We start from the raw sequence: 20,381 nt of genomic DNA, 5'->3' as shown, positions 1-20,381 counted from the left end.
TTTTTTTGGGTATTTTGTAAATTTGTTTCCATTGTACTCTATCTACCTCTAATACAGTATAAAGATGCATTTTCATAAATTGTAGATTTACCTAAATCTGGATACTTCATACAATATCTATATTTGAAATAAATTGTCAATTTTTGGGTTTGTAGTGCATTTCATAGATTTAATCTCATTATTACTTTTAATTTTTTTAATTTTTTTATAATAAATAATTGAAATTCTAATATTTTTAATTTCTTTTTTTTTGTAGCTAATCAATTGGATCTGATGATAATTGTCTTTAAAAAAACATAAAATTACGAAATTGAATTTGTTCACAATAGTAATTGAAGCCCAAAATTTTCATATTCTGTTTTTCCTACTAAATCTCATCGATTTAATGATATTTTAAAATTTTAAATATTTTTAGTTATGTTCATTTAGTAATTTTACAGATCTATTTAATTTTTTTATCTTGTTATTTAGCACATAAAAATATGCCAGATTTCCCTTTTTAATGCATGTACTATGTTTTAGTTTATGCTTTGATGTAAATTAAAACATTTTAATAATGCATAGTGAAATTCTGAAAAGGGGAATGAGAGAAATTAAATAATTGAAAGTGAATGTGGGGGATTGATTTGAGGAGAGAGACTAATTAATTGTCATATAAATTTTGGCGGGGTCCACATGCAAAATACATCCCTAAATTCAGCGACCAATAAGAAGTCACGAAAAAACTTAGCTTCTATACTAGGTAGAATGGAGTATTTATGATTCACTTTTGTAGTTCTGAGTAATCAATCAATACTATATATTAAATCCAGAAACCAAAGGACTTCAATGTAATTAAAGAAAGTTATACAAATTAATTATACTATATAGTTTTAAATCACTAGCACCGTGTGATGGACCCGATTAAGGGATCTTAATGCAAATATTATATAGTTTGGGTTACAATTAAATTATATAGAAGCTTGGTAATTTCCTAAACATTTGTAAGAGACTAAAACATTGTCAATTTCCTTAAAATAAAATAATTAATTAAGATGGTCAATTTCCTTAAAATAAAATAATTAATTAAGATGGTCAATTTCAAGGAGACTAAAGGAAAGAAGATGCTTGGTAATTTTCCTAAATATTTATAGAAGACTAGAAGATGGTCAATTTCTTTAAAATAAAATAAGTAATTAGTATAAACATGCACACTTATGGTGTTAATTATTATCATCATAAAATTATATATTAAATTTAAAATATATGCAATTTTATTAAACTTTATAGTTTATTAGATGTATAGAGATGTTAATTATTTAACATACAAAAATATAATAAGTATGTTATAAATAATTCAAGTTAGATTCCATAATATATAACATTGCATAATTCTTTCGATTTGATTTAATGCATATATGTAATATATTTATATAAATATATAATCCTCTTAAAATTGCATGCCTAAGTAGTAAAAGTAATTTCGTTAGTAAAGAAAATAATTGTAGTACCATTGAATATAGTTATATGATAGTAATCACTCATTTGAATAGTAAAAGTAATAATATTATCACCGAGATTAGTGAAAGTGGTAGAAACAACAACGGGAGTAGTGAAATAATCAATATTAATGCGGTAATAGTGAAAGTAACAATAATTATGGCGGGAGTAGTGAAATTATCAATATTAATGCGACAGTAGTGACAGTAACAATAATTACAGCGGGAGTAGTGAATGTAACAATGATTACGGACAAGTAGTGAAATGTTATTACTATTGTTTCATTAATAAGAGTAAAATATTAATAGCGGGAGTAGTGAATTTGTCTCAAAATTTATTTCATCGTAGTTTAGGATATGTCATAGAAAAATATATTAATGATAAATTTATGGGTTATGCAACTTTAAGTAATTTTATTTAATGAAAAAAAAATTAATGGTAAGTAAAAGTAGCCCGGGCGAAGCCGGACACTGATACTAGTTGGATTATATTTAGGGAAGAAGTTGATAGAAGAGTTGTTTGATTACGGTTAAGTAAAAAGGGTATTAGGTGGAAAGATAATGAAAAAGTGTATGTGAAAAAGTAAAATCCGTATTTGAAAAAGTAACACCGTTATTTAATTCTCCTTTTGCACACTTAATTTATTGTCCTTTAATTGCTGTTAATTATTAGTATTGTTATTTAAGTTTATGCAATTTCTTCTTATACATCTTAATACCATGTTTAGCATAGTTTATTCAATCGTTGTTGTTTTATTTATCGGCATGCGTAGCTAAATTCTCTATTGCTAGGATTAGGGGAGCTATGATAGTAAAACAATGATGTGATAATTAGTTTAGGAGTTTTTAATGTGAGAATTGTTTTATAGCAATTTAACAGTGATTATTAGGTTGAGTGCAAGCAACTGAATTAATTAAACTGGTTAAATTCAGACCTAGATCGGAAGATTGGAATGAACAAACCTGTTATGAACAACAGATTATCCTAATCAGAGCGAAAGCTATTTAGGAAAAATCTAGGGCGGATAGCGGACCGGAAGGACTTTTCCACTACCCTTCTCACATCAGACCGACTGACCTACCTTTAGCTGACTTGCGTAATATCATGGTGAACCGACATCCTGACATTTCTCTCTTTATTTGATCACATCTTTATTTCATTCTTGCTATTTTAATTGTTGTTTCTTTTATTGCCTTTAATTTCGTTCATTAGTTTAGTTAAAACAAATCAAAACCCCCACTTTGTGACCGTAGACAGACTGAATAACAAGTAGATAGTGACCGCCTCCCTGTGAAGTACGATACCCGACTTACCTCTGCTATATTAGTTAAAGCCGGTTGGTTTATTTTTGATAGGGTTGCGACAGCCGTGTCACATTTATTGCAATTCATTTATCTTGTATGATTTACTTACTTGGCAATTCACATGTAATGCATCTAACCTCCAACTTCGACCCAACTGGATGATAAATTGCTTGTCCACCGACTTAGTCAATATTCACATGTTAGGTTTAAAACATGGATGTTGCATTGCATGCATACAACTGTGGACATATCAAGTATAAACGACTTCCCTCATCATTAGTAGAGGCCGCTATCGAGGCGGACGAGATTAGGTGTTCAAATAAACGAACTTCCTAATACGTACCCTCACCCCTTACTCAAAATCTTTGTGAACATCCGTGTTCATTGGCATCATGAGAGTCTTTGCTAAGGGTAAACGAATTTCTTAGTGTTCATGTCACTACTTTGTGTCTTGACATGACATGAAGTATTCGAACGGTTCCAATTTTCCATAAAAATTGGTGGCGACTCCACAAATGCAGGCTTGTCAAACCTCTCACTGGTTTCAATGCCTTTCAAATTTGTAACGACCTGTGACCTGCTTTCGGCCTCGTGCCGGAGTTCTGTGGGAGAAGTGTCGCCGCCTCGAAATCAACGTGCGGGTGCGCGCGGCGCGGGTGGCTGTGTCCACAGTAGTCGTTTCTTGTTGTAATTTCGGTATGCGCGAAAAAAATAAAGGGCTCTTGTGCCTTTGTGACGATGTCATTGCAATTATTTTGCATTATAAATGGCATTTTCAAGCATTGACGAGAATTTTGTAATAAACACTATGCCCATTCCACCATCTAGAATGTAGGTCTGTAGGTTATTGACTATGCTTCCGAACGAATTATTATTACGTTTAGAGTGGGTGTATGAGTGGCTTAATGATTAAATGCGTAAATGTGGCTGTGGGTAAATTGCTTAGGTGTTTCAATGCTCGTTTCGCCTTATTTTTAAGTTACGTAAGAGCATATCACATGCTTAGGAATTGGCTTCCTTCGTGTTTTGCCTATTAATACCAATTCTTAACGCATCTACCTGGGTGTTTGAAATGACGTGTTTTTTTTCCTAACCAAGGCAACTGGTTTCTACCGACTTACTTCCGCTTAGAATTCCAACAAATTGGGGCACCACGCCCGATAGGGCGAGGTGCAACAACTAGTTTATTAGTAAAATTTGGTATTCAAATTAAAGCAAATAAAACTAATATAAAATGATAAAAATAATTTGAACATCAAAATTTTGGAATAAAACTAGCTTTGGTGTCCGCCTTGCCGGGCTACCTCTAACGTCAAATTTTATTTTCTAGGAAATAAAACTATGTTAGACTTGCTTAATTAATACGTTTACCATTTATAATGAAATGTAAAATTTATCAATATATTTTTATCAAACTCATAATTAAATAAATAAATATTTTTCTTAAATTGATTTGTTAGCTAATTTTTCATACTTTCTCCGTTGTTCCTACTTCATACTGTTACTTTCATTACATTTGTTGTGACTACAGTTTCTTTCACTACTCCTCCATCATCATCGTTTTTCGTTTTTTTTTTTCAATAGTCCCGCATATAATAATGTTAATTTCACTATTCTCACTGTTGTTATATTACCTTCACTACTCCTGCATTATTGTTATTTTTATTTTCTAGGAAATAAAACTACTCACACTTGCTTAACTCATATATTTACCATTTATGACTTATCTTCATCCTTCAACCTAATCAAAACCCGTTTTTAATCACCTTGATCTCCCACCAAGTCCATCCATCCCCACTTGCGCACACCAAAGAGCCTAAGAAAAAGTAAAGAAATGGAGAGATTCCCGTGTCGCACTCAGTAGTACCAAGAGAGTGACTTCCTCCCCACCATCTCACCTTACCCTTACCCTTTTATTTTGTTCTCTTATTCACTTTCGATAGCGACAACTTTTTCAATCACTTTTTCTCCCTAAATCAATTCAATTAAACTTGATCTTTGCTTAGATCTGCAATTACTTCCACCTTCATCAATGGCTTCCACTAAAGAACGTGAACACTTCGTTTACACCGCTAAACTTGCTGAGCAAGCTGAACGCTATGACGGTTTCTTCCTTCTCTTGTCCTCGTTTTTTTTTTGTGTTAATGCATTTGACTTCATAGATAGAAATGATTTCTTTATCGATGAAAATTTCTGAATTTTAGTTTGATTTATGAATCGAATTTATTACTTCGTTCATGTTTTGTTGCTTGTATTTCCTTTGAATTTATCGTTTTACTGCTTTTTTTTTTTGCCAACTTTGACTTACTGATTGTTGAATAGCATGAATTTGGTTTCCTGAATTTTGTTTCGATTCTTGATTTGATTATGCTTAATTTAGTACTTTTGCATGTTGTGTTGTTTGTAATTTGCTTTGAATTCATGATTTTGAGCCTTTTTTGATGTTCATGTGCTAATACATAGTAACCGATTGATCGAGAATAAGACTTTGTTTGCTGATTAGTTATACTTCGAATTCTAGGTTTTAAAGAGTTGAGAGAATTCGTCCTAAAATTAGAGAATGATTTACAATCGTCAATTTGTCGTCGTTGCAGTTAAAACAATCGGCGAGATTATAGCGGCTTGTTCATTTTCAATACTATCACTTTCTGCTCAAAGCATTGGATCGATTATGAAATTTGAAATTAGCAAAAGTTATTTTCTGCTGAATTTCCTAGTTATATGAAATTGTCAATGCATGTCTGATCTAAATCAAGTGAACTTTGTATTAAACCAAGTTGATTGGAACATAATTTTACTCTAGGTATACACCATTGATTTATAACTGCGATTATTGATGTTTCACGGAAATGAAGTTTTTTCTGTTGCGGAGTTGGTCATATTTTGAGGCGTTGTAAATTTGTGATTCCGAAAGTTATGAGGATGCTCAATGTGATATTGATGGCTGAATTGTTGTTCAGAAATGGTGCAAGCGATGACAAGCTTAGCAAAACTTGATGTGGAGTTAACAGTAGAGGAGCGTAACTTGCTGTCAGTTGGGTATAAGAATGTGGTAGGTGCAAGAAGAGCATCGTGGAGGATTCTATCTTCAATTGAGCAGAAGGAAGAGGGGAAAGGGAATGCGCAGAATGTGAAGCGAATTAAGGAGTATAGACAGAAGGTCGAGACTGAGCTTACCAACATTTGTAAGGATATCATGACTGTCATCAATGAGCATCTCATTCCTTCTGCCACTGAAGACGAATCCACTGTCTTTTACTACAAGATGTAAGGGCTTTATAGTCTAAATTTCCATTTTGTAGAAAAAACAAGGGAGGGATGTTGGATGTTATTGAGTTTTAGTATCAACCCGTCACATGCTTCTAAAGTTATCTAACATATTTGTTAGATCTATATAGAGAGTGATATTGATATTTGGTATTACCCGGTGTTGCCCTATCAGTTTAGGCTTACATGGTTGATTGGCGTGCCATTTTACATGTTGCAGGAAAGGGGATTATTATAGGTACCTGGCCGAGTTTAAGTCCGGTAATGAGAAGACAGAGGCTGCTAATCAGTCCAAGAAAGCTTATGATGTATGTCTTTAGTAATTTGTTACATGTTTCCTTCTTTTGCTTTTCTTTTGCATTATGTTATTTTGTCAGAAAATTGATCATTTCCAGTTAAGGGTCTGAATGTCCGATGATCACCAGGGTGAAATCCCCGAAACTGAAATGATCCTCATAAACCTCTGCCAAAACCTGAAATTACTGTTTTTCCAGTTAAGGATGGATTAATAATAGGAGTCATGTACATGTCAATAGTATGTAGTCAAGATTACAATGAGAAGTGAGCTACTATAACATAATTATCTTACTGTCCCTTTTACTCTACTCATACTTTTTTATCTTCTTCTCATAAATGTCTTTTAGGCAAATTTATCTTCCTTCACATTTGCTGTCTATTAGTCATACATCTGCATACAAGTATTCCCACTGAATTTAAGCAAATGTTTATGAAATTTCTCCATCTTCTGTCCCTGCTGACGATATTGCCTTTCAATCTGGTTTAGACATTTCTTGTGGTTTGTCATGTGCTGTAAGCCTGTAAGCTTTATATTCCGTGTATATTCCGTGTAGATTATGGTCAGGGACTCAAAACTTCTTTTTTTTACAATTGTTTGTTTTCTGTTTAATCATGCACGGTGCTTTGTGCTCATGCCTGATTATGTGCAAGTAGAAAGACAGTAAATGCAACTAAGGTGTGCAGTTTAGATTGGGTAATGTTTAGCATGTAGCAGATTTTCTTGGGTGCTTAATGACGTGAAATCCAGAATTTACTTGCACATGTCAAATTAATTTGGCAGGGTTAATCCCGGTGTTTCTACGAGTTTATTATTTTGACATTCAACATTATAATACATGAGCTAATTATACTCTTTAAAGTTTGTGGAAGCCATTATTTTCACTTTCTCTTTTCTATTTTTTCGCATTTTTGAGGTGTGCGTTCACACATGGACGGTTCTAAAGGATGATTCATGTCAGCCGACCCCAAATCATTTTGGGATTAAGGCTTTGATGTTGTTGTTGTAAATTTTGTGGAGGCCATTACGAGTTTACTGTCATTTGTCAATGTAAGAACCAGTTATCTGGTAGTTAACATGCCTGTATAAGGCCAGATATTGATAACCACACATCTATGCTGTATTCAAATTTGTCTACCTCTTTCAACTTCTTATGTTTGTAACTTATTTCTGCAGAGTGCTACCTCTACTGCTGAGACTGAATTGCCCCCTACACACCCCATTCGTTTGGGATTGGCTCTCAATTTCTCTGTATATTATTATGAGATTGAAAATTCCCCTGAAAGGTTTGTTCTCTCCTTGTTCATGTGAAAGAGTGAGAAGCTGTTTTTCTTGTACTTCTTATAATTCAGTATTTTTCTTTCTTTCAATATCTTAGGGCATGCCACCTTGCCAAGGCAGCTTTTGACGAAGCTATCCAAGAACTCGATTCTCTGAATGAGGATTCATACAAGGATAGTACCTTAATCATGCAACTTCTGAGAGACAACCTCACATTATGGACCTCTGACATTACAGACGAGAATGGTAAACTTTCTTTCTACCTAACTGAGTCTTGATCGTGATTCATATTTATTTTTTTGAGTCTTGATCGTGATTCATATTTCCTTATGGAATAAATCATAAAAAAAATATTGCTATATGAGACTGAATTTCAATTGTTTAGTATTTTAGTCCCTTCATGAATGTTGGTGACTTGTGTTACTAACTTATTATGTCCTGAAGATTCCAGAATATGAAACTTTTTCACAAAATATTTGTGTCTGCACCATTTCGTGTCCAACACTTGCAACCGAGTTAAGAGTAATTTGTACACTTTTATCTCCATGTCACTTTAAGTATATCATTATCAATGAAATACATTTCTGTGAGGATGTTTTACAGTCTAAGGGGGTTGTAATTGAAGTTTATTGAACAATCTTGCATTAACAGCAGTACATAAATTTCCAGTTTATACGTCTTTTTTTTTTATTACTTTTCCATGCTGGAAGGATTGACTCTGGTTCTTACTTACTGATCCTCTCAGATGAAATCCAGAAGGTTGATGGTGCCGGAAAAGGCCACGGTGGTGATGATGCCGAGGTTGGTTAGGCTCTCCTTGACCATAGTTTTGTTCAACTATTGATATATTTATAAATACAATCTGATATTCTTGAACTTCTGCAGTGAATCAGCAAAATTTGATCTACAAGGCCGTGGTGGTGTTATATAGCTAATGATAAGAAAAGATGAATGGGGATGTTATGTTGTTTTGCTTTAGATAACAGGGCTATGAATCGGCATAACTTGGTTCGGTTTGTGTGCCATATGCTTCTTCGCTAGTGGCTGCCCTTGAAGATAAAGTTTGAAGAGTGACTCAATGTTGAGGCTATGCGTCAGTTTCCAACCCATCTGGTGTATTTTCTTTGATTGAGAATTGTTCTCTTTTTTGTTTTTGTACCTTCTGTGTGAACATTTTTTGGCACGGAATTTGAAACAGATTAATCTTCTGTTCATTTTATTTTCGCCACAACTTTTACCAATCACCAAAATTTGAATTTGCTTCACTTAATTTTGATTCATTACGAGCTACTCATTTGACTTTAGCCGCGCAGCATCACAATAAGACCAAACCAAGCTATATGAGGTTTAATGTTGTAAATAAAAGGTAAAGAATTGACGTAATTGCTTTTTTTCTTCTATAAAAGTGCCAACACCGGGGGAATTCCAGGAAGTTGAATGCGAGAATTAGGACAGAAATGATGGATAAAATAGTGTTTGACAACCAACACTCGACATAAAATAGTGAATGAACATAATTGATGTTCCCTCTATAAATATGCTAACAACACGGGAACTGGGGCCTGGGGTGGTCACTCGGGGTCCGGACCAAAAACCAAAGATTGGACTGCATAATTTGGTTTGTTGAGATTGAACCATGACTTATTTGATCTTATTCACTCTACTTTGATCTTGGTGTGGTCTTACATGGACCCATTAGTTCTATACTCTCTCAGTCTCTCAAAATCACACCTACAACCGTCAAAAGTTGACCTGATCTGAGAAACTCGACCCGAACTGTCCAAAATCCGATTCCATAGAACCATGAAAATGACCCGACCAAATGTCAAATCGATCCAACACTACCATATTTGTCATAACTCGACCTGAACTGACCAGTGACCGGATATTAGCTCAATCCAATTTTGGCCCGCACAAAATTAATGTAATAATGGTTCCATATTGATATTCATCTTCATTTTTTAAGCTTAAAAGTAAACAAATACATTTCTAATTGGGGGCTGATTTATATCGACGACGTTTTAGTAAATATCGACGACCTTTTTTTTTTTAAAAAAGACGATAACTGCCCTTCCACTCATCCAACACTTTCTCTCTCTGAAAAATTTCCTCTCAACTTCAACTAAATAAAAAAAAAAACAACAATTAACAACACGACGGATCTCGAATCATCGTACTTAAACAACTTAATCGCTTCATTATTTGGTTAATTTTTTTTTTTTTTTTTTTTTTTTTTTTTTTTGCACAGCGTTAAATCTATTCGATAATTGATTTACGTCACGTATTGACTTAGTAATAACAAACATTGCAATTTTTCTGCATAAATCTGAAATTTGTACCCCCAAGGTTGAACCATGGACCAAACTTTGAGATCTAACGTTCAGCCATGGACCAAACGTGGGAAACCAACGTTTGCCGTGGTCCAAACGTGGGAAACCAACGTTGGCCGTGGTCCAAACGTTGGAATCCCACGTTTGGCCACGAAGAATTTTTTGATGGCCAAACGTGGGATTCCAACGTTTGGACCACGGCCAACGTTGGTTTCCCACGTTTGGACCACGGCAAAGTTGGTTTTCAACGTTTGGTCCATGGTCGATTGTTGAATCTCAACATTTAGTCCATGAGCTAGTTCATTTTTTTTTAAAAAAAAAACCGTGTTTAATACGTTTATTTGCCGATTTTTTAAATTTATTTAAGTTTTCTAGTCGATGTGCGTTAATTTCTAACATTTTTTAATTGGTTTAATGCGATAAGAGATCGAAATGTAGTTGGTTTTTAGTAGAATTTGAGAGAAAATTGTTTAGAGAGAGAAAATAGTGTAATTATGCAAAGGGCATTATCGTCTTTTGGAATGAAAACGTCGACGATATTTACTAAAACGTCGACAATATTTATAAATCGGGTTCTAATTTGGTTTTAACATGAAATTCTGAATTAAATTAGAATAAAATACTTATATGTTTATAACCTAACCTGGTAAGAACTCGAACTGACCAGATCTGACTAGTCACCCGATTATGACTCGACGATGACCTGATATAAACCGTAAGCAACCCAAACCTATTGCTGACAGCCAGCCTGACACACCAGAATCCAAACTCGTATGATCCGACCTGCTTTAACCCGACCTATTTGCATTTTTTTTTTTTGCCTCTAGTAGCCTTAAAAAGCCAAATCATTCTTTACCCTTTATAGTGTTGTACTTTAGCATAGTGCACATTCTTACATCACTACTACCCATAAACCTTTCCCAATCCCTTTGATTGCTTATTTACTCCTCTCCCTTTCTCCATCTTCTCTTTGCTTTCTAAATCCTGATCTCACATTGGTTTAACTTTCTCAATCACATTAATCATTAATGGCTAACAGCAATCTCCCTCGAAGGATCATCAAGGTTAATTCTTCTTCTTCGCTTAATTAAAATTAACCTCTTGTATGTATTCGATCCATCTTTTTTTTTTGGGTTTTAATTGATTGTTGTTCTGTGTTTATGTTACTCTTTGATTTAACAGGAGACCCAACGTCTGCTTAGTGAACCAGGTTAATTTTTGTTTTTCTGTTCTTTTATAAAGACAGTAACTTTATTTAGTACCCAGTTCAGTGACAGTAATTACTCCTGAGATTTTGTTAATATTTATTGGTTTTTAATGTTCTTTAATCATGAAATTTTGTGGGTATTGTCTAATTGTATATTTTGGTGGGTAAATTTTGGATATAGCTCCTGGGATTAGTGCATCACCATCAGAAGAAAACATGCGATATTTTAATGTTATGATTCTCGGTCCTTCTCAATCTCCCTATGAAGGTGAATTTTTTTATCTACTTGTTCTCGATTGTGCTACGATGAGTTTGTTCCCTCCGTCCCAATTATTTGTTCACTTTTGATTAAAATACCCCTCGCAAAGAATATAAAAAGTAAACAAATGAATGGGAGACGGAGGGATTTAACATTTGTTCACTTTTTTGCGTGTCAAAGATATGGTTGTTGGTGGTTGTGTGTCATGGTTTAAAGGATATTAGTTGTGATTTAACATCAACTTATGGCCGTTCGCGTGTGCTGTATTATTTTTCGGACATTTGCATGAAATGTATCTCAATTGCCATCTCTGATGCGTACTGTAAGTGCAAGGATTACTAAAGGTTAATGCATATGATGGAAGAGATAATAGCGTAATGAAATCTATTCTTGATTCTTGAAGGTATAAATGTTGTCACCGGAAGCCCTTTATGTTGGCCTACTATCTTTTCGTTGGTTTACTCTTGTAAGACATGACAATTTTTTTAAGAGGGGTTGTATGTAAAGAATTAAGTGGCGTGTTTAGTAACTACTGTGCTCTTAGAAGGCAGTGTTTAGCCATTTATTTTAATTATTTATAATCAATTTTTTGTTGGCCACACAAATATTGTCGATTGGGCACCAACAGTCCTTCGTTTTCTCATCATTAAATCCAACTTAGCAAATTTGAGAGTAAGTTTGAGAATGGGTAGCATATACTACCCTTTTCTACCATGCTCGATTCCGTTCCCCGGACCCCTAACATGCAACGTTGGTTCTAAGTTGATTCTTTTATCTTAGAAATTTTTGAATTTGTTTGACTCGGCTTTCGATTTTGACACAAACCTGTATTAGTTACTCGCCTTCCCTGAAGGTTTTTCTCTACGCCAATCTACATCACATGTAAGTATGTAACTATGTAAGATGTTTCAGTATTATAGCAAATGTTCACGGGATGCAGGCAAATAAAAACCTATTGCTAAATTCTATCTTCAGCCGATGGCAGTGAAAGAATGCATCTTATATTCCTTCGTCTCTTTTTCACTAATGTGTTATATTCTCATCTCTCATGATGATCTGTGAAAAAGCTAAAAGTTATATGCTACAAAGTACAAATTGAAAACCCACTTCTTTTTTGCTGTTTTCTACCATTCATGCGCTGAGCCCTGGGGTAATATACTACAGTACTAGACTGCTTTCTTAATGGAACCATAGCTGAACTAAATTAATGGGTTGTATATTTTTAATGCTTGCTGTAATGTTCAGGGTGATCAGTTGATGCTTCCGCTATATCTATTGTCCATTTGTCCATGTTGTCTTATGTGATTGCTGTTTTTTTAGTGCTCTGGCCTAAATTTACAAGTTTGACATATAGGGGGTGTTTTCAAGTTGGAGTTGTTTTTACCAGAAGAATACCCTATGGCACCTCCAAAGGTACTTTAATTTGCATGCTGTAAAGTTTCAACATTTGAAGTGCTTGATTCAGGTGGTTTACTTTTGGTTTCCTTTGATAGGTAACCCTTGCTTTTACTAACTCAGACTCTGTGTAGTTATAATGCAAAGAAGAGGGGGAGGGGAGATAAGGGCTCGTCAATGAAAATAGTCCCTTCTCAGTAACTTGACTTGCTTATGATGCTAAAACATTTATGTAGTTATATGGTCTCTGCCTCTCTAGTATAGCCGTGTAGGTTATCGTTGCCTATTTTGTTGTCTTTATCATAAAATTGCTAGCATAGTAGCATACATTTGTTTTTGGACTTTCTCTTGTACATTTCATGTTGGACTCTTCAGATTTTAGATGGCTGTTCTTATATTAAACTCTGATGCAATGATACACTTGCATCCATGGACGTATATTCCAATTATAATTAAGATTTTCTTTATATCACGACCTGTCGCCCTGTTTCTCCAAAAAAAATGAGAGGATTTAAAGTCCCAAGTCCCTTAACAATATTGATGGGAGGTGGAATTAATCTATTTCAGAAGCATATATCTTCTGTATTACTCGTATGGTAGAATGAGTGATCTTCTGCAGTCTCACATAGCAAGCTGCAGATTGTTTTTGCTGTATTTTTTTCTCTCTTTAAAGCTATTTACCCACCTAATAGCGAAAAATAGAACATTAAGTGATATATAAGCTTTGAGCCAGCTATGAACTTTTTAGATTTAATTGCAATTTTGCAACTGCTTCGGAGTAATCAGAGTGGAGGGCTGACAGTCTGACACTCGTTGCTTTGCTGGGTCATGTTATCATTCTATGGGACTCTTGCCGTGGTCTACAGTCTAATGGATTAATGTTTTAGCACTTAAGAAGTATCGAGCCTGCTACATAATGGTTTTCTCTGCTTGAATTTGGTTGAATGGTCATTTATTGTTCGAAATGATGATTCATGTTAACTGGCCATATAAATCAATTTGGGATTAAGGCAATGATGTTGTAATGTGATTGAAAGGAAGCAACGATTGTAGAAAGTTGAAAACAGCAAAACTAGAGGGAGTATTATTGCAAATTGGGTTTATGCTTTGAGTGGGTAAGATTGGTAAGTGCAAAAATAGCAACCAGAAATATTATAAAGGTTTACTGTACCAGAGGCTATATAGGATGTCTACTATTTTAGTTCTAGTCAGTGCTACTGAACTTTACTGTGATTCTATTAACAACGTGATTTGCTGCATTAGTTACGGTCTCGGTGATTCTAGAAGCCAACAAGTTTACCTGTAATACCTTTTACCCTGCCTTTTTGTGAGGCAGGCCTCAACTATAGGCTCCATAGAGGCTATCATATTAGTGAGTCCGCAATTGCATGATTGGAGTAAGCCTTGTATATTAGTGAGTCCGCAGCCATTAAATATGCTTGAGATCCACTAGCCAATTTCCTACACTTATTTATCTTAGATACCCATACCTCTTGGTGCTTTCTTGTAGCTCTATCTTTGGGACATACTTTGCTATGAATATTACATGGGTGCCATTCAATTTTCCTCATGGTATTAAATCTTGGTTAGAGACATGATCATGATATCAGCCGATAGAATCAATACAACCTTGATAGCACAGTCACAGTTTGGTGTTCATGCACAGCTTATAGCCATGCATGTCCGTAACGCTCCTCTGCATATTTAATACCTTCTATCTGAAATCGTTGGTCGAGATATAAAGCTTCCGTACTTGCCAATTAAGATTGTTTTCTTGTTTTGAGACTTTTAATCTCATGATCTATTTCATTGCAAAACAGGTCCGGTTCCTTACCAAGATCTACCATCCTAACATTGATAAGGTTCGAAGACTGAAATATGAAAAACCTATTCCTCTTGTGGACACTCTACTTATAGATATGTTGTATTTAATGGGAGTTTATTAATCTTTATCTGGTGCAGCTTGGAAGAATATGCTTAGACATTCTTAAAGATAAATGGAGCCCAGCTCTCCAGATCCGGACTGTATTGTTGAGGTAACTGGTTGAAACTTTTCAAGTTTTATTTCTTCTTCTTCCGTGACTTCATTTTCTGCTTTACTTGATCAGATTTTCTCAGTAATCAAATTTACTAGTTAAATGAGGTGGTATTATGATAGGATTGAGTGATTGTTATAAGATATTAAAGGGAGCACATGCTTAGATACAGCATTCTTGTTGTTCGTCAAATGTTGAAAAAGGCATTACAATGTATGCGGTAGAAAGTCATAAACAATTTATATTCATATATTGTTTTGGGACAATTGATAATTATTGTTTCCTTGAATCAGCATCCAAGCTCTATTGAGTGCCCCCAACCCAGATGATCCCTTGTCTGAGAACGTTGCAAAGCATTGGAAAACTAACGAAGTCGAAGCTGTGGAAACAGGTTGGTGTAAATTCCTTTTCCTCTATTTTTTTGGGTAAAACCTGAGCTCTTTGACTTACATTTAATCCTCTTCCTTTCCATTGTTTTTCGTGGGAAAAACCTGAGTTCTTAGACCTTGATTTATTGGCGTCTTACATTCTTACCCATTTTTGGATGGCGAGATTTAGAGGGAATAAGAGGGGAACAATTTTCCTTGTTCATTACCATGAGTGGTCCTTTGTAATGTAACCTGTATAGTCTAGTTTAAAAACAAATATAGTGTGCGACTAAGAAAACTCCATAGTATGTGCACGGCCTACAGCCCTACACAAGACTTTTCTGGACGACTTATCTTGAATGTTGCGTCGAGAGTTGTATACTAGTGAGCCATATTCCTTTATTTCATCATATTTTAGTTACCTAATAATGAGTGTCTAGCTCCAGTTAAAACGGAAAAAACCATATGACAATGCCAATTTTGATTCATGTGAGAATAATTTTTGGTACTGTATGTTTACACTGGAGTCTGTACACTGTCTATTTGCAGCAAAGGAATGGACGCGCTCATATGCGACAGGTGCTTGACAGACGGATCTGATCGCTTCAGTTGGATCTCTGCTTTGTATGTTGAAACTAAAAATGATGCCACCCATTTTCTAATGGACATGGAAAGGGAAACATGTGACAGTGCGATTTTATCCAAAAATGCCTGCAATTGCTGGTTGTAGTAGTTTTCCTGATGATTCTCATAACAGTCATAAAACAAATGCCTTTAATCTTGTACTATCATTCACTATTATAACGCTTATTTCAAAAAAGCTTTCAACTTGATCTTTTTGTTCTATTTTACCATTGTTGATCGAGAGATAGTAGTTTAGTTGAAGAGGTGTGTTGAGTTTCCTTGTGATACTTCCACTACGGCTGAAGCAAGATAGAGCTGGTGACGGTAACTTTGTTTGAGCAAAGACACGTTTTTGAATCCCTTCTCATTTGCCTACTTTTCGCTATTCTGATTGAGTATTACTTGAAAGTAACTGGAGCAGCCAGTGCTTTTACTGCATGTGGACTGCATAATAGCTTCTTCAGATACACTCTCTTGTTTCTCGTCTTTTTCTTTATTCCAATGGGAGGCAACTTGGAGGAAGAAGAAGAACAAGCACCAGAACCATGGCTCTCCTTGCTCTGCCCATTGCCATTGCTCATCATAGTCATAGATGATGTATCAACCGGAGTTGACAGCTTGCACCTCTTATTGCTCTTCAGAGCCATCAGCTTGGCGGCTACTTCAGCAACAGGAACATTGTCATCTTCGGGGTTCAAGCAGGTGTTGAAGCTGATTGTTCTAATTGAAGTAATTGAACATTCTTGCCAGTTGAGCAATTTCAGGTCTTTGATTGTTTCAGAAAGAGTGGCAATTGCTTTGCTTGATGTCGATGATGGAATGTCATCCTTGAGTGTTGAGCGCGCTGGATTTATTGGCTCGGTCATTGCTTCAACTGCTTCTGTAGCCAACTGTCATATGAAAACACAACATTCCATCAGTTGTCTTAATAGTAAGAGCGATTCTTAATAATGGCAAAGCATTCTGTCCATGTTGATAAACTACTTCGATTTAGATCATGTTCCTCTATATGGTTAGCATAGTCTATGCGACTATGCCTATGCTACCTACTGATAAGTGTGAGCAGAATTACTCGACTCATTCAACCACAACCCCCTCTAAATCACAAATCGGCTCTTCTGTATTCTTTCATGTTATTGCTCATCATGATGCATCAGACAATTAAAAATGTACTCTGAAATGGAGCTACGTATTCACATAGAATTAAAAAACTTGATCGAAAGACGAGTGAAACAAAAAAAAAGTACTGAAATTACCTTCCTGTGGCTGAGTTTTTTGTAGCCGTGGATTGAGATTATCTACAGAAAGGAAAATTAGTAATCAAATGGAGTCAGTCACCAACAGAAAGTTCAACACAACAAAATTATTGCAGAAATTTCGTAAACTGATGACAACTACAAATATATTAGCAACTTGTAGCTGAATATTTGTTTCGAGAATTAACAAAAAATGCGACGATACAAATTACAACACAAAAAAATTACAAAAAAGAAAAAAATGAAAAAAAATTGAGGCGTAGAGGAAACACAGAATGATAGCTAAAACAAATTTTCGAATGGAGTAATAATCAACTCGGAAACTTGTAAACATTGAATAGACAGATTTAAAACGCAAAGAAAATTTGAAAACCAATCAATTAGTGCTCAAGTCACTGAAAACACTTGAGGTTGTTTACATTAGGCACATGCGATTAAACTTTAAATTATAATCCACTAATCGACGAAACCGCAACATAAAGATTCAGACTACGTGAAATCGAGATTGAAGGAAAAGAAAATCAAAATCGAGCTACTATCTTCGAAACAGTTTCGGAATATATTAATTTGAACTTCGCAAACTGTCAAAACTACTAAACAATTTATCATCAAAAATTCGAAACCGTAAGAAATTCACAATAACGATAATGTGTTTCGCAAACTATCAAACGACTAAACAACAATAGATACGTAGAAATCTAAAATGAAAAAGAAATCAAAATCGAGCAACAACTTATGTTTAAAACAGTTTCAGAGTGTAATAATTTGCAACAGCTTGATTTTTCCTTCTTCAAAATCTTCAAATTAACAACAAATCTGGTAACAAACTAACAATCACGCTAATGAATTCCGCAAACTACTAAATCGACCGAACAAATATAGATTCGTACAGTTCCTCTCGCTAAAATATCTGCGAATCTATCAACTACTTCAGCTAATCAAAATTGAGTTGATTAAGAACACGAACGTACTTGTACGTCCGTCATAAGAGCATTACAGCTAACAACAGAGTAAGATAACCTCAAATCAACTGTTAAATGGACAACAATTTTCTCATAAATTTCCAGATATTATTAAGTAAGCTTCAAGATATAAAAGCGAAGATTATGAACTCTTCGCTATTTCTATTTCAGCTCAATAAAATAATAATTTCAGCGTGAAAATTCGAAATTAAGGTGATAAATATACTATACATTTTACGAATAATGAACAATCGAAGCTCATAAAAATGGAGGAAACATGAAAAAATGAAGGAGAAAGAGAGTGCTAACTTTGTTGAGATGATCGGCGGTGAGCTTTTGAGTTTCGCGAGTGCGGAGGAATTCGAGGTAAGTTTCCAGAGTGAACGTCTTCTTAAATTTCGAATTCTTCGTATCATGATGATGCTGCATTTGAATGTTTTGATGATTGTGGTGGAGCTCGTGTTGTGCAACTATGGCGGTTATCTCCATTGTTTCTCTCTCTTCTCAGATTTTTTTTTTCTGTTTTTGTTTCTCTTTCTCTAACTAGCTGAGAAATGAGTATGGGCACGCAACTTTAAAAAGGGGTGTAAGTGTGTAACCGTATACAATCACGATCATTGTTAATTTACTAAAGTGGATTATAATCTGATGATACATTTTTTGAGTATTAAGATAAAGTTTTGAGTTTTGATTTAAAAATTTTGAGTTTTATTATAAAGTATTTGAGCTCATTTATTTAAACATTAATCTTAAAAAATAACTCAAAAAAATTATATATAAGCTCGAAAAATTGATTTTTGACATCATAAAACTAGAATGTAACTTAAAAAACTCTATAGAAGTATATCTGATGTACAATCCTTTTCTCTTTGTTAAATACGGAATACGGTTTTATGATTTTTAAAATCACTAAAACTTGGGAGAGACGGTCTATCACTAAGTTATTGAGAGACCAATATTTCGTACCCTTTTTATTTGTATTTCGTGACCCTTTTGTTGTTGATCGTGACATAGTAATTTCGTACCTATTTACATAATAAATATACCCATTTTATCATTAATCATGATTTGTACTTATTTTATTATCTTTAGTACCACTTTTTCTTAAAATTGTTTAACGGTCTCTCAATAAAGCTTATTAAGAGACCGTCTCTCAGGAAACCTACTCTTTTTAAAATTCTTACTCAAATATTATTCAACTAGTATAGACCCCGTGCAATGTATGCACGTTATCTATAGAATTTTACTTTTCAGTGTATTATTTATGAAATTTAAATTGACAATTCATTTATTTTTCATGTTTCTCATTGTATTTTGATTAGAGAAATAAAAATTTAAATTGTAAGAAGCAATGAAATGAGTATTTTTTTGAAACTTTTTTTTTACCGAGAAATTAATGATCTTAATATACGAATATTTACTAATAACATATTTTTTAGCCGCAACTTTTTATCATAGAAACTCAATGAATTTTTAACAAATATTTACTAATAACATATTTTTTAGTCACAACTTTTTATCATAAAAATCAATGAAGTTTTATCATAAAATTCTTTATAAAAAAGAATTTCTTTATCATAAACAGATCAGAGATAAATTTGTGCAGAATGTAAAATATTTAATGTTATAAATATAAGCACTATTATAGCAAATATGTTTTAGGCTAAAAGATTATGCCCATTTATAACCTATTGTGTCCATACATATAGTTTATGCTAAAAATACCAATCATTATTATAAGAAATATGTTTTAGGCGGGAAAAATTGGAGTTTCGCTTATTCATTTAGTAAATAGGAGATTAAATCTCGGGTAAGACAGATTTACACAAATATAGCTATATAGGGCAAGCAAATAACCTTAAGTATAATAGATAAAAATAGTTACTAAAAGAATCCGTTTTGCAATTCGCTTTACAAATGCATTTGCGATATTTATTTAGTAATTACATTTGAAGTTACTTTTTTTTTAACAAACCCAAGAGGTTTACTAATTATTACTCATATCGCCCACAATCAATGAAACAATGTCAAGCGGAACATCCACACCCCAAGCTCGGCGTCCTGGTTACCAAGGAATAAAATGCGCTAACCTATGAGCTACCCTATTCAAATGTTTATGAACAAAATTAAAAGAAACAGTATCAAACCAATTACAAGCATGAAAAATATCCTTATAAAAGGAGATGTCACTTCTATACCACTTCTTCGCTTTTATTGTCTTGATCACCACCCGACAATCGCTTTCTATAATAATCTTCCGCTCCCCAACTCTTCTAGCCTCCTTCATACCATGTAGTATCGCCATAGCCTTCGCAAAT

General features: G+C 34.1%; 3 protein-coding genes across 3 annotated transcripts; 2 read left to right on the top strand and 1 right to left on the bottom strand.

The window, feature by feature from the left end:
• The first annotated feature begins 4,490 nt into the window (after positions 1-4,490).
• Positions 4,491-8,876, top strand: LOC141611477 (14-3-3-like protein D). Its single transcript, XM_074430019.1, has 7 exons — positions 4,491-4,888; positions 5,744-6,050; positions 6,271-6,358; positions 7,522-7,631; positions 7,724-7,872; positions 8,372-8,427; positions 8,512-8,876. The coding sequence occupies exons 1-7, from the start codon at positions 4,816-4,818 to the stop codon at positions 8,512-8,514; spliced, it is 786 nt and encodes a 261-aa protein (XP_074286120.1). The 5' UTR covers positions 4,491-4,815; the 3' UTR covers positions 8,515-8,876.
• Positions 8,877-10,798: 1,922 nt separating this feature from the next.
• Positions 10,799-16,054, top strand: LOC141611476 (ubiquitin-conjugating enzyme E2 36-like). The gene is made up of 8 exons (XM_074430018.1): positions 10,799-11,020; positions 11,139-11,166; positions 11,345-11,431; positions 12,777-12,835; positions 14,638-14,679; positions 14,780-14,853; positions 15,147-15,244; positions 15,771-16,054. The coding sequence occupies exons 1-8, from the start codon at positions 10,985-10,987 to the stop codon at positions 15,806-15,808; spliced, it is 462 nt and encodes a 153-aa protein (XP_074286119.1). The 5' UTR covers positions 10,799-10,984; the 3' UTR covers positions 15,809-16,054.
• On the bottom strand, positions 15,688-18,613 carry LOC141611474 (uncharacterized). Its single transcript, XM_074430017.1, has 3 exons — positions 18,373-18,613; positions 17,102-17,143; positions 15,688-16,735 (listed from the first exon to the last, which is right to left on the bottom strand). The coding sequence occupies exons 1-3, from the start codon at positions 18,550-18,552 to the stop codon at positions 16,244-16,246; spliced, it is 714 nt and encodes a 237-aa protein (XP_074286118.1). The 5' UTR covers positions 18,553-18,613; the 3' UTR covers positions 15,688-16,243.
• Positions 18,614-20,381: the final 1,768 nt, after the last annotated feature.

Source organism: Silene latifolia, chromosome 11 (genome assembly GCF_048544455.1).
Source record: "Silene latifolia isolate original U9 population chromosome 11, ASM4854445v1, whole genome shotgun sequence".
Classification (NCBI taxonomy): Eukaryota; Viridiplantae; Streptophyta; class Magnoliopsida; order Caryophyllales; family Caryophyllaceae; genus Silene; species Silene latifolia.
Note: the sequence above shows the minus strand (reverse complement) of the source record. Positions and strands in the feature narration are given on the sequence as shown.